The sequence below is a fragment of the Furipterus horrens genome, unplaced genomic scaffold (assembly GCF_987537825.1).
Source record: "Furipterus horrens unplaced genomic scaffold, mFurHor1.1.pri manual_scaffold_10, whole genome shotgun sequence".
In the NCBI taxonomy this organism is placed as follows: Eukaryota; Metazoa; Chordata; class Mammalia; order Chiroptera; family Furipteridae; genus Furipterus; species Furipterus horrens.
The window spans coordinates 606,944-622,612 of NW_028327180.1; the positions used below are offsets into that span (position 1 = coordinate 606,944).

Below are 15,669 nucleotides of genomic sequence, written 5' to 3' on the forward strand. Positions count from 1 at the left end.
TCGGCTCAGCCCCGAACACGCGCTGGCGGCTGGAGGCAGACGCGGCAGTTTGGGGGCTGAGAGGACTCCGGATGACCACACCCCACACGGGACAGTGCGGTCTGGACGTTGGGATGAAGATGTCTCGAGGACACAAACGACCCCGCGCTGGAACAGCCGCTGGCAGGCCCGGCACCCCAGCCCGCCTGGAGCCCCGGCACCTGACCCAGAGGACAGCGTCGCACTGCACGGGCCGTCGGGTGTGTTATCCTCACAGCTGTCCCCAGGCCCCCAGTCAGCGACCGAGGGGACAGACGGCTGGGAGAGACATGCCACAGGTCACAGCAGTTGGGAGCACTGAGGTGCCAGGTCTGCGTGACCCATGCTGTCCTCACTCGGCACGGCACACCCGCCTCCGGGAAGACCCGGGACGGCTCTGGAAGTCGTGGCCGTGTCGGGTCTGCGAGGTCGAGAGGCACTGAAGTTTGCTGAGCAGGTGCCAGTGTCGCCATGAATCAACTTCTAAAACTTTGTGTCCTGGCAGGTGGGGCTCAGGGGATCGAGTGCCGGCAGCAGACCAAAGGGTCGCCGGTTCAATTCCCAGTCGGGGCCCAGGCCTGGGATGCGGGCCAGGTCCCCAAGTGGGGGTGTAGGAGAGGCAACCACACAATGATTTTCTGTCCCTCTTTCTCCCTCCTTTCCCCTCCCTCTAAAAATAAATAAAATCTTTAAAAAAATTAAAATTAAAAATATTTTTAAAATAAGTAAAAATGTACTGTGGTTTTACTCTTAGCACTCAGTCGAAACGCTCTGGGCAATGCTGTGCACTTTACGCTCTCAAACAGCAGCCCCCCCCCCCCCCAATGCAGCTGTGGCGCTGCCCTGGGCTTCATCGCACGGGGCCTCTGAGGGTCAGAACGTGCGCCCCGACAGACCCGGGGCTCCCCGCATGCTGTGGCCACACAGGCAGCCGCAGCCCCGTCCGCACGGGCCTTTACCCCAGCACCCACGACGACTGTCAGAGGCAGCCCCGTACAGGAAAGGCGGGGCAAACCTAAACTACAGAATCAGGGAATGCAACCCGGAAGATGAGGATGATTGCTGGCTTTATTAGGAGAGTGTTTGCTTCACACAGCGTTGCATCAGGAGACTGCTTCTGATTCACGGCCAGCTTCCACGAAGCATTAAGCTCGTCACACAAACCTGACTTAGACATCGGCTCTGGAACACGTCGGCCTGAACACTCCCTTGTCATGTCCCACCATTCACACAGCCTCCCCCTTGCAAATACACTGCACCCCCAGAGCTGAGCGGTGAGGCGGGGAGCGTGGACCCTGACTGATGACAGGATGGAGAGGGGTTACCTTCCAGGCCGAGCGGAGGCGGCGAGGCTCTCAGCTCACGCGTCCGAGGCTCAGGAAGGGCGCCCCCGCCCCCGTACATGCTGCTGCCCCACCACTTGGCTTTCCTAATGGGAAGAGTGAGCTCAGAAGCACCGGTCTCCCCGGCAGCTGTGGGTGAGTGCGGCCCGGCCCGTGGTGACCCAGACGAGGATGCGGGCCTGCGGGTGTCTCCTGGGCTTGTGACTAACGCACGGACTCCTGGAGCGGAGCGTTTGGTTCCTTCACCTCTCCAGCAGACTGTCTGAGTGGCACCGATGTCTCCTGACGCTGCACACGTGACCACGGCCCCTGGATCTCCCCCAGGACTGTCTGCTGGAGCGGGCGATGGAGCAGCAGCGATGACAGCCGCCATTTCAGTGTGCGGAAGGGGAACACCTGCGGGGGGGGGGGGTGGCGCGGGGAGGGGGGCCCGGGGCCTGCGGTCCTGAACGGCACGCACCCTCCTGTGTTGACCTGTGTGGCTTCTTACAGTGCAGTCCCCCTTCAGGTGGGTTTTTAAACAGATGCCCTGGATCACACCCAGGCTGCTTCCCCGCCGCGGCTCCCTCATGGCGCACGTTTGCCGGGACGCGGGTCTCGGTGCCAACACATCCGCTGGGCTGAGCAGCCTCTCGGCAAGTGCTGTCCTGTGCGTCCACATGGTCACAGCGGCCACTTCTCTCCGTGTGAGTTGAGGTTTTCCTGAAACTGGTCACGTGTGTCACTGCACCGGAGAGGGGGAGACACAACCACTCGGAGCCCAGAAAGACGAAGCAAAGGCTGAGCCTGACGTCTTGGTTCTCCTCCTAAGATGCCCTCGGAGGGTCTACAAACAGTTCATTTTCAAAAGGCGACCCGCTCAGCGGATGTTCGTAGAAGAGTCTGAAGTCCTCCAAACACGCACGTTCAGATGAAAGAGGGCGGCATCGTGAAAGACCACGTTTTGATGTCAAAGTCAGTGTGACTTTCACTCGGCCCCTGGCTCGGGCAGGGACCTGACTGCACGTGTGTGCCCACCATCCCCAACGACACCCATGCTGGGGACATGCATGTGCACGTGGGTTGTGGGTCCACCTTTTAATGCTTTTTTCTCCACAAGCATCATAAAAACAGCAAGTTAGTTCTATTATCCACGTGATTAATTCCCGCACACCCTCGAGTATCAGCTTTTAGGGGGTGAGCCTGTCTTTTTAGATTTGCTTACCCACCCCCCCCCGCCCCCGAGTCTCGGCATTTCAATGTGACGTGAGCCATACGGTGTGGTGTGTTTGCAGCCACTGTCCCTGTGCCCAAGACGCTGGGAACACGGCGCCCAGGGGCACAGAAGCCGGGAGCTCGCACACCAAGCTCACTCAGATGCGCGCAGAGGTTGTGCTGCTCCCACTTCCACAGCGGGGCGCCCACGTCCGTGCTCATGTCCTGTTCTGCCTGCGTGAGACCACAGCGTCCGCTGCCCTCACCATGCGCACCTGGCGGGTTCCAGCATCGCCCCGCCAGTCCTGCGTCCTGACTGGCTGGCACACTGTCAGCCCGTGTGGTCCACCAGCCGACAGGCCGACAGCCGGCGCCCCCACACTCGACACCCACAAGGTGCCCCACGAAGCAGCAGCGGAGCAACTGAGCGAGGTGTGGGGCTTACCGCGCACGTGGGCTGCTTCTGAAGTACCCAGACAGAAGCGGTACACGAATGACAGGCTCTTTAATGGTTTCACGTACGTGCGATTCCAAGCAAAGGGGAGCAACTGTGATTTCGGAATTGTTCAAAGTATGGAATTCACAAGTTGGTATGAGTAACACCGTAACCCTCCCCAGAAAACGAATCCCTTTCCTTTCTGGCTGGGCACAGAAAGCATGACAAGCCGGCCCGGAAGCTCACGCCTGTCCTCCCCTGAAGCCTTCGCACAGGACGGAGGGAGCAGAGGCGGTTCCCCTGGCAGGAACGTGCGTGCTGCCGCGGCCTGGCGGGCAGCCTCCCTGACGTGCCCTGCCTGAGTTTTTAACGAGTGACTTTAGCTCATGTGTCAGAAAATAGCTTTCCTCCCAGCGCCCAGCGGGGCCCGCTGCCATCTTGGATTAATGTCCGGGTCTGTGACGGCAGGCGGGGCGTCCGCGTCACGAGCCCGGAACACGTCATCCGAAGCCGCCGAGGAGAGCTCCTCTCCCCACGCCTGGCCCTTAGAGGACACCTGTGATTACATGACAAGCAGCGAAACACCTCAGACGGTGACCACATTCCACAGAGGACCTGGTAACTGGCACGGAGAGGGGCCTGTGCGTGTACGGTCACGGGAGGAGGGGCGAGCCCTGCGGGCTCTGAGAGGCAGCAGGGGGGCTCCATCCGTCCACGGCTTCAGTGGCGTTTCTGAGGCGATCACCGAAACACGGATTTCCAAGGAACACGTGGCTTCCCTTCATCCTGACGGGCCCACTCGGTGAGTGCCGGCCGGTGTGCGTGGTCCAGCGGGAACCTGTGCTTCCGACACGGAGCGCTCTCAGATCCAAATGGAGACAAGGACGATTCCAGAAAACGAAGGCAACGCTTTGCTTACGAATCGCAGCTGTGGAGCTTCAGCGATAACCCTTCCAGGACACGCTGAGCGAGCGGCCGCTATGGATTCACGCTAGTTACAACCAGAGCGTCTGCACGTGAGGAGCCCGCCGAGGCCCCCACAGGACGCACAGCGGGGCGCTCGAGCCCTCGCCACCGCGCGCAGACGCCGGGAAAGGCCGAGTCTGCAGACGAGGAGCCACAGCTGTGCGCGCGGCGCCCCTGCGCTCGGGCTGGCTCGCCGCCCTGGCTTCCTCTCGTTTACTATCCAGGCCTTCCCCGCTTCTCGGGGCCCCCAAGGGGAACAGACGCTGAGAGGGGTCTCCTAGTGCCTTTGCAAACGACCTGGACGCTGTTCACGGCCTACGGTATGAGAAGCTGAGTGAAGTCTTAAAGTCTGTCTCACTTCCCTCCATCGGATGTAAGAGGCACTCGGGCCACAGCCCCGAGGACGTCGGTGGAGAAGAAACCAGGAGGCCTCCGAGTTCCTGGGGCTTAGAGTCCAGCCCAGTGCAGGGATCTCTCGCGCCCACGCACACGGGCCGGAATCGACCTAATGACCGTATCTCCACGCGCCATGCACCGTGGGTGAACCGGTGACAGCGGGTTAGGCCCACAGAGCAGGTTCAGAAGGAGGGCATGTGGTGCGCTCCTGCAAGCCCCACCCAGGCTCTCTGCTCTGATTTAGGAAGCTATTTCTTGCTGAAGGAAGCGGGACGGAAGCCCCGCTGCAGAGGGAACGCGTTCTGTCCCAAGCAGAGCGAGCGCACACCGCTCTTGGGGTGGGGGTGGGGGGTGCCTGCCTCCCGGACGCTCCGCTCTGAGCAGGGTGCGGCTGGTCCCACCTGCCATCCCGGGACCACGCGCACCTGACGGCCGTGCAGGGCGGCCTCCAGGGGCTGCACGCGAACACCGGGGGCAGAGTGAGCCCCGCGCGGCGCGGAGACGGGAGCCCGCCGCGGCCGACTGCACGTGGTGCTGGGACGCCTGCCTCGAAATGGGCGGGGCCTGCCTGCCGTGACCCCAGCTCTGGGCCCACTTGTTCTGGAAAAGCCCTCAGAGACCCTCACGAACGCCGGAGCTCCCTTCCAGGCGCTCGGAGGCAATGAGCCGGGACACCAGCAGAATTTCAGAGCCGCTGTGCTCCGCCCCCAGCCCCGCCCGCGGTTTCCTGGGTGTCCCTCTGAAGCCACAGCTGAGCGGCCGGCACCGTGGGGTTAGGGCGGAGCGTCACGGGCTCTGCTGGCACGGGCATGGGGGCCCCGCCTGAGGGCTCGCAGCTCCGGAGCAGCGTGCAGCCAGCCTTTGTGCCTCGGCCACACGGCCCAGGACAGAAGCGGGGTGCAGTCTGCAGGCGACACACATCACAGGCCAGGTCTCCAGGCCAATGTGGGACGTCGGGGAAAACCTGCCCCCAGAGCGGCTCTTGGTTCAGCGCGTGGACAGACGTGTCCAGCATGCTCCCCTGTGGCCGTGATGTGCGTCTGGCCCGCAGACAAGCAGCGGAAGAGGCCTCATGCATCGCCACGTCACTAGCCAGTCAGTGCAGTGGGGGTTGGGAGCAGCGAGGGACCCCCTTCCAGGACCCGCCCTCCGCCCTCCCCGAAAACCACCCCCTTCGATTCAGACGTACGGGCTCCGATACTGACCTTCAGGTCCCTGTGAACTATGCCATTCAGGTGACAATGATTTACACTTTCTAGAATCTGCTGTATACAGTGACTGCAAAGATACAAGGGCAGAAGGAAGGGACGGTGTGAGGCACACGGTCACGCGTGACCTGGAGTCCCCCCAAAACAAACACAAAGTGACGTCTCCCCCACCGTTTAGCTTCACAATGGGCTTGGCATGACGCTGAGTAACACGGACCCTGGCGCCAACACAAGTGACGCCCAGCCCAGAGTCCACGAGGCGCTCACACAGGACACCCGAGCTGCGCTCCGTCCGTCACAGCCTGCAGCCCCTTCACGGGCGGACACAAGTCCAGATCTCCATCCTCACGGAGAAGCAGGGACACCTCTCCCACGCTGTCCTGGGAGAACTCCTGAGCTGTTTACGGCCTGAGCCCACAAATGAACGCAACGGCTGAGGCACCAGGATGAAGGGGTAGGAGGAACAGGGTCAGGCAGAGGGATGCGGCCCCTGCTGCCGCGTGTGTGGCGCGTTAGCAGGAAAGGTCACGTGGGTCCCCGGTAACGGAGAATTCCAAGTCCCCCACGATGTGAGCCGCCCCGCTGCAGGCAGGCTGGACTCTGGGGAAGGGCTAGGAACTGGGGGAGACGTGACGCTCAGGCTCCTGGAGCGCGGTTCATACACGCTTGCAGGTCGCCTGTCAAATGCACAATCCATGCTCTTCCTACTACAAGTCCCTGATGCCAAACAGACCGCGCATTGGCCTGGAGAGAGGCCCCTGCCTGGCAGCCCTGCCGTCCGCGTCAGCTGACAGCTGGCACGAGGGCGCCCGCCCCGCCGTCTGGCCGAGCTCCGCGCGCCCCCACTGAGGGTGCAGAGCAGCAGGACTCCAAAGTGAGCTCCTGCGTGACAGGGGAAATCACCTTCGGACTCATCGGCGCGCACACGCCACAGACTGATCGGGACGGGAGGCTCCCCGCAGGAGTCGCCGAGACACCCCCACATGGGCCCCTTACGGGCCGACTGCTGCTCAGCTCGTCTGCGAGCGGCAGGTACGTCCTTAAGTGACATGACACCTTCCCTCCCGCAAGCGCGCCACTGCTCTGCTTCAGGCATCTCACTCCCTCTTCTCCAGCCGCGGGCGCCGGTCCCTGGGCCTGAGGGACGGCAGGGAGCAGAGAAGCGAAGGCAGTTCGTGCTGAGGGACTGTCCCCCCGGCTCACGCGTGAGAGCGGACAGCGCGCTGCTCTCTGGGACAAACGCAGACCCTGGCAAATGTTTGCAGAGTGTGCTCTTGATGCGTGGGGTTGGGAAGAGAATGTTTTCTCCTTAATTTTGTGTGGGACGAACCCTAAAAACACCCTACTGTGAACTCCAAAACTTCCTGTAAACCCACCGGGTCCGCCCTGTTGTCTGTGGGCCTCTCCACAGGGAGAGTCTCCGCTCTCGTTCCAACAAAACTCTCGGCCGCAGGAACAGCCTGCAGGCGGCACTGTGAGCGACCCTGGCGGGGACCCCTCCCGAGAGCGCGCAGCGTTTCTCCCCGGGCTGCTCCGAAGCTCCTTCGGGGGCCCACGTGGGGACCTGCGGACCTGAGTTGGCGTCAGTTCACTCATCAGAATGTAAGTGACAAGGGACTTCCTACTTGACTTTGGCAGTAACAATTCCATTAAAAACGCAGAGCGTAGTCACGCACAGAGAAGATCCCCAGGATGCACAAACAACGCCTGAAACCAGAGCGTGAGCTGGAGGCTCCGAGGGAGCTGTGCAGGCGTGGGCGCCGCTGGGGGGAGCCGGGCCGCTGGGGGCAGGGCCGGCACGTGGGCTGCATGTGCCTGAGGAAGCCCTGGGAGCACCCGAGGCTCCTCTGAGGGTCCTGTTCTCGTGGCTAACAGCGAGCCTGGCTCCTGGCCAGAGCTTTCCGAGGAGGTGCTGACCACGGCCCTCGCAGCGGGTGCGCAGGAGAACCGGCGCTGCCCAGTCTCAGCACCACCCACGCCCGCCTGGGTGCAGCCCCGGCGGCTTCATGTCAGGCAAAGCGGGAGCCGCTCTGAACTTCGTGCAGCTCGGACCACTGACAAGACCGGAAAGTCCCCTGAAATACGCAAATAAGCATTTCTCCCCTGGGGGCTCCGGGCCGTAAGGAACCTCGGGCCAGGGGGGCCCTGGGGCCGGGCTCCTGCGTCTGCCTCTGTGGGAGGACGTGCTCAGGACCCGCTCCCCAGAACCAGCCCGCGGTCTCGCTCCTGCGCAGGGAACTGCAATGGGATCGGGAGCCGGTACGACAGCGGGCACCCTGGGCCGCCCGGCACCCAGGGACCAGAGGGGCCCGTCTTGGATCTCCACGTTTGCTAAGAAGGCCTGTTTCTTTAGTGGAAGCCACTCCAGTTTCGCTTTAATAAAATAAGACACGCACTCCCACTACAGACACTAGACCCTAACAAGGTTCAGACCAGATGCACAGGCTGCTTCTGAAGACGCAGAAGCGTCCGTCCCGGTGGGAGAAGCGGGGCGGGGCCGCGGGGCTGGCACTCACCTGGCGTCGGCCTCGCTGTAGTACTCCCGCGCCACGATGTCCTCAAACAGCTCGCCCCCGGTGACGCTGCGGAGGAAGCACAGTGAGACGCCCGTGGGTCTGTGCCGAACTCACGTGCAGCCTTTGCTCTCGGTTTATTTTAGAAATTGTTACGGAAACAAGAAGTGCTTTAAAACACCGGAAGAGCGACAGCCCGTAACAATCCGCCTACGGAAGGTAAGCGTCTGCATCTCGTCCACCCGCCCTTCTTCCGCCAGACGCGGGACACAGGGCTCCCTGCGCCCGGGGACCGTCCGGGACGGTCTCTGTGAGGGTCTCTGCTTCGGGGGCTGGGGGGGCGGGGGCGTGTTCTCAGCACGCGGAGCCCACGCGCGTGAAGGCAGCAGAGGGTGCACTGGCCGTGTTCCCCTGAGGCTCCTCGTCATCTGTCCCAGAGGCGGCCGCGCAGACCCAGGGCCCCGGCCTGAGAGCCTGTCTGTCCCGACAGCACCCAGGTGCCTTTGCGTCCCGTGGGCCTGCCAGGGAGCAAAGGCTCAGGGCTCTGGGCCATGTCCTGGGAGGCACGGGGACCCCGGCAGCCAGGAGGAGCGGGGCCGCCACGCCCGCCACTGGGCCCCGCTTCCCAGGACGCTCATCCACACCACGCGGTTGGGCCCTGACAGGACACGTGACTGGCGTGGGGTGCTGTCTCTTCTCCAAAAGGCAGTGCTTTGGGCTAGGATGCCCCAACCAGTGACGCTCTGGTTCAGGTTTTTTCTTCCCCCTAAAGTAACAGGTTTTTAAATGTCAAAGTAACACACTTCTGCAGTCAAAAGTAAAAGAATAAGGAAGTGTACCAAGTAGTCCCCGATCTGTCGACCTCGATCTGACTCTCGGGAACAAACGAAGTGTGCGGACCCTTCAACCTTCCGCACATCTTAAACATTCACGTGTTTCCCCTTGAAGAAACACACAAAAACACACCTTCCTCACAGCAGGGGCGCGCAGCACACGGGAGCCCCGGGCTGCAGTGAGGCCTGTCAGTTCACACTCGGCCTCGGGCACTGCCTCTCGCCAGAGCCATCGCCCCAGCTGAAGTAAGTGACCGGACACACGCGCGTGTGCGCCCACACACAGACATTTGCCGATTTCAGGGAGTTTCTAGAAGGTAAATTCTTAGGCGTAGGATTGCTGGGTCAAAGAGGACCCACGTTTGAAACCTGGGGGCAAACAAGCCTCCCCGTCGCCACGGTGCCGAAAGGCCCCATCACTGCTCGTGACGTCTCTTGGCAGCAGACACAGGGCCCACCTAACTGGGAGGAAGCTACCGCAGGTGACCGTGGATTCCCAGCGTCAGTGACGGGGCCGTTCCCTCTGCGGGGACGGTGTGCGCCCCGCTCCCGGGCCTCGGGGTCGCTGACTCTCTCTCTGTTGCTGACGCAGCGGTGAGACAGACGACAGAGCTGCGGCCCCTCGGCACGGGCCTGGCGCCCAGCAGGGTCCCCACATGTCACTTCTTGCTGCTGCTGTGCTGGAAAGGCTGGGCCCTGCGTCTCACCTCTGACCCTGGGGGCAGCACAGCGCACGCAGCGACCGGACCCCCGAGGCCCCCCCCCCCCAGCCTCATCCTTCCCGCGTGCAGGGGCCGCGCCGGTCCACGAGCCCAGGCAGGAGGCCGAGCGCATGACCCCGGGCACACAGCCATGGGCGCGGCCGCTCACGGCCCCCGTCCTGCACGTCACACACATCGAAGCTGCGTCTCGGTGTACGAGTGGGGGAGCTGCTTCTTCCTTTCCAACACCAAGCCGCTGTTAGGTGGTCCCTGACCGTGTGCCCTCACTGTGGGGAATCCGGGAAGCAAACAGGCTCCAAGCCTGGAGAGGCTCTGGCCAAGGGTGTCACAGACACTCACTGCGGACCCCAAGGGAAGACCTGCCGGCCCTCCACTCTGTCAAACGCTAACTGCGTGTTCTCAAACAGAGCACACTGTACACGAATCCAGCCACGCTTCCGTTCACCACGGTGGATGTGAGAATTCTGGAAGGTTCTCATTACCCCTTCCACCAGGAAGTCCTCCTTCAATTCATCAACTGCACGTGGCATGACCCACGGATGGGCCCAGCTGGAGAAACAAACGCAGCCCCGTAGGCTCGTGTCTCCCAGCTTTGGCAGCCGGTCAGGCTGCTTCCGCAGGACTCCCAGACGCACAGATTCAGGTCACAGGGGCAGCCGTCTCCTTCCGAGCACGCGGGCCGCTGACCGACACACGGAGGGGCCCTCGCGGTCCTCAGGCACTTACGTGCCACTCCGTCTCTGCGAGCACCTCCAAGACCACACACGCCTCGCTGGCCCCCCCGCCCGCCGCGCAGTCACCAGGCTCCTGGCCGCTTCGGGAACTAAGCCGTCACAGCGAATTGCAGGATGTAAGGCAAATACGGAAGTTTATGGATGTCCTGCATGCTATAAATATAAATAACCAAGTGAAATTAAAATAGAAAAACACTTAACCATTTACGTGACACCCCCAAAATGAGATACTCAGGGGCAAGTCTAACAAGACAGACAAAAGATCTACATGAAAAACGACAGGACTGATGGAAGGTCTCAGAGGAAAACCACATAAATGGGGAGATTTCCTCATCAATAAACAGGAAGTCTCGTTATTGTCAAGATGCCAGTCTTAACTCAACCTAGAGATTCGAACAATTCCCACCAAAACCTCAGCAAGGTGTCTGTGATCCTGAGGACCTGACCCTCAAGTTCTCACGGAGGCCCAGGCCCAGAACAGCCCGCCCCGTGCAGAGGCAGCGAGCAGGGCGAGGACGGACGCGGCCCGACGCCCGCCAACCACAGAGCGGCAGCACGGGGACAGCGCGGTGCTGCTGAGGGGACGGACGCGCAGGCCCCGGGGACAGACAGAGCCACACAAACGCGGTGGCTGCTCTCTGACCGGGGGGCCTGGCCGCACCCTGGAGCAGAGACAGTGTCGTCAGCACATGGTGCTGGAGCCGCTGGACCGTCACACACGAGAAAATGAACCCGCACAGTGAACTCAAGACCTAACGTAAGAACGCAGAGCTCCACGGCTTCTAGGAGGAGACACAGGAGCCAAGGTGCCCCCGGGCCGGCCGGCAACGGCGTGTGACATACGACAGCCTCGGCCCGTCCAGGAAGGCAGGGGCGCACAGGACGCGGCGTGAGACGTATGTCTGGTGCCACAACATGGTTTCAGGATGCGTAGAAATAAAAAATGCGCACAGTAAGTACAGAACACGCCCCTTGGCCCGGCCTCTGCGTGGAGGGGCGGGCGGCAGTCCCGGCGCCCCCAGTTCTTCTCTGAACTTATCCCAGTGGGACATCTGTTCAGCGAGTTAGTCTCAGAAACACTGCCTCGCCCCTGACCCCCGGGCACGGCGCCTCCCACAGACGCCCACGGCACGCGTGTAACAAACAGAGTGCCCTGCAGGGGAAAAGCACACACACTTCAGGGAAGAAAAGAAGTGCTTCATGTACCAAGGTGTGTTTTTGCTAAGGGAAAAAATGTTCTTTCTGGAGACGCAATAATAGCTTTTTTCTCTAATAGTTTAGAATCCTAAGAAGTTTTCTAATATTTAAAAATGACATTAGCCCTGGCGGGTGTGGCTCAGTGGGTCGAGCGCTGGCCCATGAACCAAAGGGTCGCTGGTTCGATCCCCAGTCAGGGCACAGGCCTGGGTTGCTGCCAGGTCCCCAGTTGGGGGCGTGTGAGAGGCAACCACACAGTGATGTTTCTCTCCCTCCCTTTCTCCCTCCCTTGCCCTCCCTCTAAAGATAAATAAGTAAAATCTTAAAGAAAAATTGCAAACATGACATCAGCAGCCTCGCCACTCCTACAGGAAACTCAAGCTGATGAGAACAGCATGCAGCCTCGGGGGATGGAGAAGGACCTGGGGGACAGCGACCGGGGCCGCTCGCCTCCCTCTGTGCAGACGGACGCTCAGAGACGGGCCGTGGGAGACGGGAGGCCCTGGCGGCTGGCGCTCAGGCCCCTCCTTCCAGGCAGCACTCTCCCCAGGAGGCCCCGTCTGCTCCGTCCGCCTCACCCCCCACCGGGATGACGGCCTTCGGCCGAGTGGCATGATGGCACACGTGTCCTTGGCGGGCATCACGCCCTGTGCCCAACCATTGACGGGCCAAACTGACAACGTCTAGTGCCCACTCACACCGCACGGCATGGCTTCTCCCCCTGTTACCAGAATGTCACTGGAAAACCGGAGACGAGTCCATTCTATGGATCCACTGTCATCACACGCAACTGCTTCTCTCTCAGGGGACCCCTAGGCTGGGCTGCAAACTGGAAAACGCATGTTTCATTCAGAACGGCCTCCCCACACGCGGGTGCAGTACTCACAGGTCGAACACCAGGTAGTGGAAGCCTTCTTCTGAGATGCTGTCGTGGAGCCGCACTGCAAGAGAGGACAGAGAAGACGTCTGGGTCACACGCGCGCCAGGGAGCCCCTCTGCACGCACGCCGGCCGCGCTTCCGGCCTCAGCCTCCTGGGCCGCGGGCTTGGGGGCGGAGATCCAGGGTTAGGGTCACGCCCTGACGACGACTGACTGTGTGATCGTCATCAAGTTAGTTAACTCGCAACGATCCCGGCACCACCAGGTCATAAGGGGTTGAGAAGGTTAAACGGGACAAAGAGAAACGGCCGGTGTCCTGTGGACCACGTGGGAGTGAAGACCCTGGCAGGGCCGGTGAGAGCGGTGCTGGGGGCCCAGACGCAGCCCCTGCCTGCCGTGGGGACAGCACGGTCGCAGCCCCGGACCCCCAGGGCGCATCAGACGGTTAGCTCTATGTCACAGCCGCCGCCACCGCTGGCCCTTCCGTGTCGTGGTCCTTGGCTGATTTGACAGACACTGGTGTTCATGGCCTCCACCGTGAGAGGCCGATGGCACCACCGAGAGGGAAAGGTCAGTCGCCACGCCTGCGGGCGCCTTTGTGCCAAAGCCGGTCACGTCCGGAGAGAAAACGCAGCCGAGTGAGACTGAGATTTTCAGGAGACGGGGCAGATCCGCGCGTGCGCTTTGCTGTTTCTACCAAGTCCCACAGGCGCGCAATGGCAGCAGTGTTCCCGCCAGGGCCACACACGCTCGTCAGGCTGTGCGCGTGTGCAGTGACCTCTGTTTCTCCGAGACACGGTGGACACACAGGCAGGCACATGGGGTCCCCCGGTTGTTGTACCGCTGCCACAGTCAGCAGTCACGCAGCCATCACACTTCCCTTCTCTTTGCTTGTTTTAACATAACATGTTTGGCATTTAAGCATAAAAACTTTGGGAATCTGGCTGAGCTGGGGAAGGCATGCACACGGGTCAGGCAAAGACACGACAGTCTGTTCTAATTTTAGACACGTGAACACAAATTCCTGAAGTGGCTTATGGGATAAGTCTTTCCACAAATACTTAGCCACTAGTTCCATTAATCAATGACAAATAAGCCGCTATTCAGTATTAAAAGTTAAAATAACTTTATTTATTTATTCATTTATTTTTCTATCCACCAACTTCTGCGGACGGCTTTCTCAGAGCGAGCACCGGGCCGGGACACTGAGCACTACAGAGACCCAGAAAGCAGGGTGTCTGCCCCTGACGCACCGGCAGAACAGAACACAGACCCAGAGAGAGAAACACTGAATAAAGCAATGGGTGCCGGTACCAGACGAGCTGTAAAAACAATATCTCATAGATGTGCAGATGCGAAGTAGATTTCTAAGAAGCGGTTTCCTGCACTGCTTTAATTTTATTGTCTGTCACAGGTGTCCCACTGTCCCCCTTTGCTCGCCCCCACCCACCCCTCTCCCTCAGTCGGTCCCACCGCGTTACCCCCTTGTCCGTGTCCACGGGTCCGTTGTACCTGGTCCTTGACAAAACCCTTCCCCTTCCTACCCCCCTTCTCCCCCCTCCCCCTCCCCCGTCACTGTCAGTCTGCTCCTTGTTTCCACGCTTCTGGTTCTGTTTTGCTTGTTTATGTTGTTCGTTAGTCTCCTGTATTAGGTGAGATCATACGGTATTTTTCTTCCTTTGCCTGGCTTATTTCACTAAGCATAATTCTCTCTAGTTCCATCCACGCTGTCGCAAATGGCAGGAGTTCTTCCTTTCTTTCTGCTGCATATTATTCCACTGTGTAAATGTACCACAGTTTGTGATCCACTCATCTACAGACGGGAACTTGGGCTGTTTCCAGCACTTGGCGATTGTAAACAGTGCTGCAATGAACATAGGGGTGCATAGGCTCTTCTGAATTGGGGTTTCAGGATTCTTCAGGTATAATCCCAGCAGTGGGATCACTGGATCAAAATGTTATCAGAAATAAAAACTTAAAAAAAAAATTTAAATGAATTGGGGGTAACATTGGTTAATAAAAGTTTACATATTTATTTTTTCCTTTAGTGTAGTGACAAGAAAACCTTCTTTTTAAACTTAATATTAATGAACATTAAATTATATTTAAAAGCAATTCATTGTTTATACTTAAGAAAAAGGAATTAAAATTAAGCGCTTTTTGAAAAAACAAATATAACTGTAACGTGAACACTCAGTAGGGAATGTCATCCGTATTCGTGCTGAAACTATCTCTAAGTACCCAAAGAAGAGTCTGCACCCCAAGATCGCAGGGTCCCCAGAGCAGGGCACAGCCTGGTCAGCGTATGTCTCTGGACTGGGATGCAGTCTGTCCCCAGGTACAAGGTCAGCGCCACAGATTCCTGAAGGCGACCGCGTGTCCCGCTGCCGCTCTGGACAGAGGACGGGGCTCGTGCGGTGGACCGGGCAGGGGCACAGGGACCTCAGCCCGAACGAGGACACGAAGTGCCGGCACCAGGGGGGGGCGTCCTGTGTCGGGAGTTCTCACCTTCCCCCTCGTTTGCCTGCGTCTGCCAGTTTTCTGGGCGACGGCCGAGAGGTGATCCCCGCCGGGCAGGTCTAGGTGTCCCCTCGAAGGCCATGTCATGGCAGCTGCACAGTCACGTCCTCTTGAAACGTACCTTCCGAGGACGTGCCTGCAACAGCCTAACACAGAGGCACTGGCAGCGCGGGAGGACACACAGGAGCATCGATGACAGCAGGTCCCGCACGGGCGGCCACAGCCCGTGTCACGTGCAGAAATCAGATACCCCCTCACGTTACCAAATGCAATCACATCACCCTTCCGGGGGGTAAATGTCATGGCACACTGGGTCACCACAACTGTCACTTCCAAGAGGATGAACAGCAATCCCAGCTGTCCCAGTGTCACCGAGGCCCGGCGGCTGTGGGCCGAGCTCAGTGCAGGCAGGGAGCAAGGCAGGACCCCCTCGACGGCATCCGTGTGGACAGACGTAACAGCGCGTCGGCCCCACGCACCATCACTGCCAACGGAAAGACACGCACCGGCCCTGCGGCATCGTGCTCAGCACGGGATGGGCACTCACCACATGCTGGGCAGTGGTCACCATGTTAAGAATCAGATGACAAACGCACAGCGACCTGCGTCAGACTGTGTCCGGACAGGCTCTGCCCCGCCTGCAGGACGGAAAGCACAGGCAGAGGGCAGAGGGCGATGCGCGGCAGGGCTTTCGGAGCGGCTCACAGAGC

General features: G+C 60.2%; 1 protein-coding gene across 1 annotated transcript in view; it reads right to left on the minus strand.

The window, feature by feature from the left end:
• CAMK2D (calcium/calmodulin dependent protein kinase II delta) overlaps window positions 1–15,669 on the minus strand; it is a 93,706-nt gene that overhangs the window by 24,548 nt on the left and 53,489 nt on the right. Inside the window, exons 4-6 of the mRNA XM_090290343.1 lie at window positions 12,447–12,501; window positions 8,078–8,143; window positions 5,559–5,631 (exon numbers count right to left, since the gene is read on the minus strand). Of these exons, the coding sequence (XP_090146469.1) occupies window positions 5,559–5,631; window positions 8,078–8,143; window positions 12,447–12,501 (194 nt within the window). The remainder of the gene's footprint in view (window positions 1–5,558; window positions 5,632–8,077; window positions 8,144–12,446; window positions 12,502–15,669) is intronic.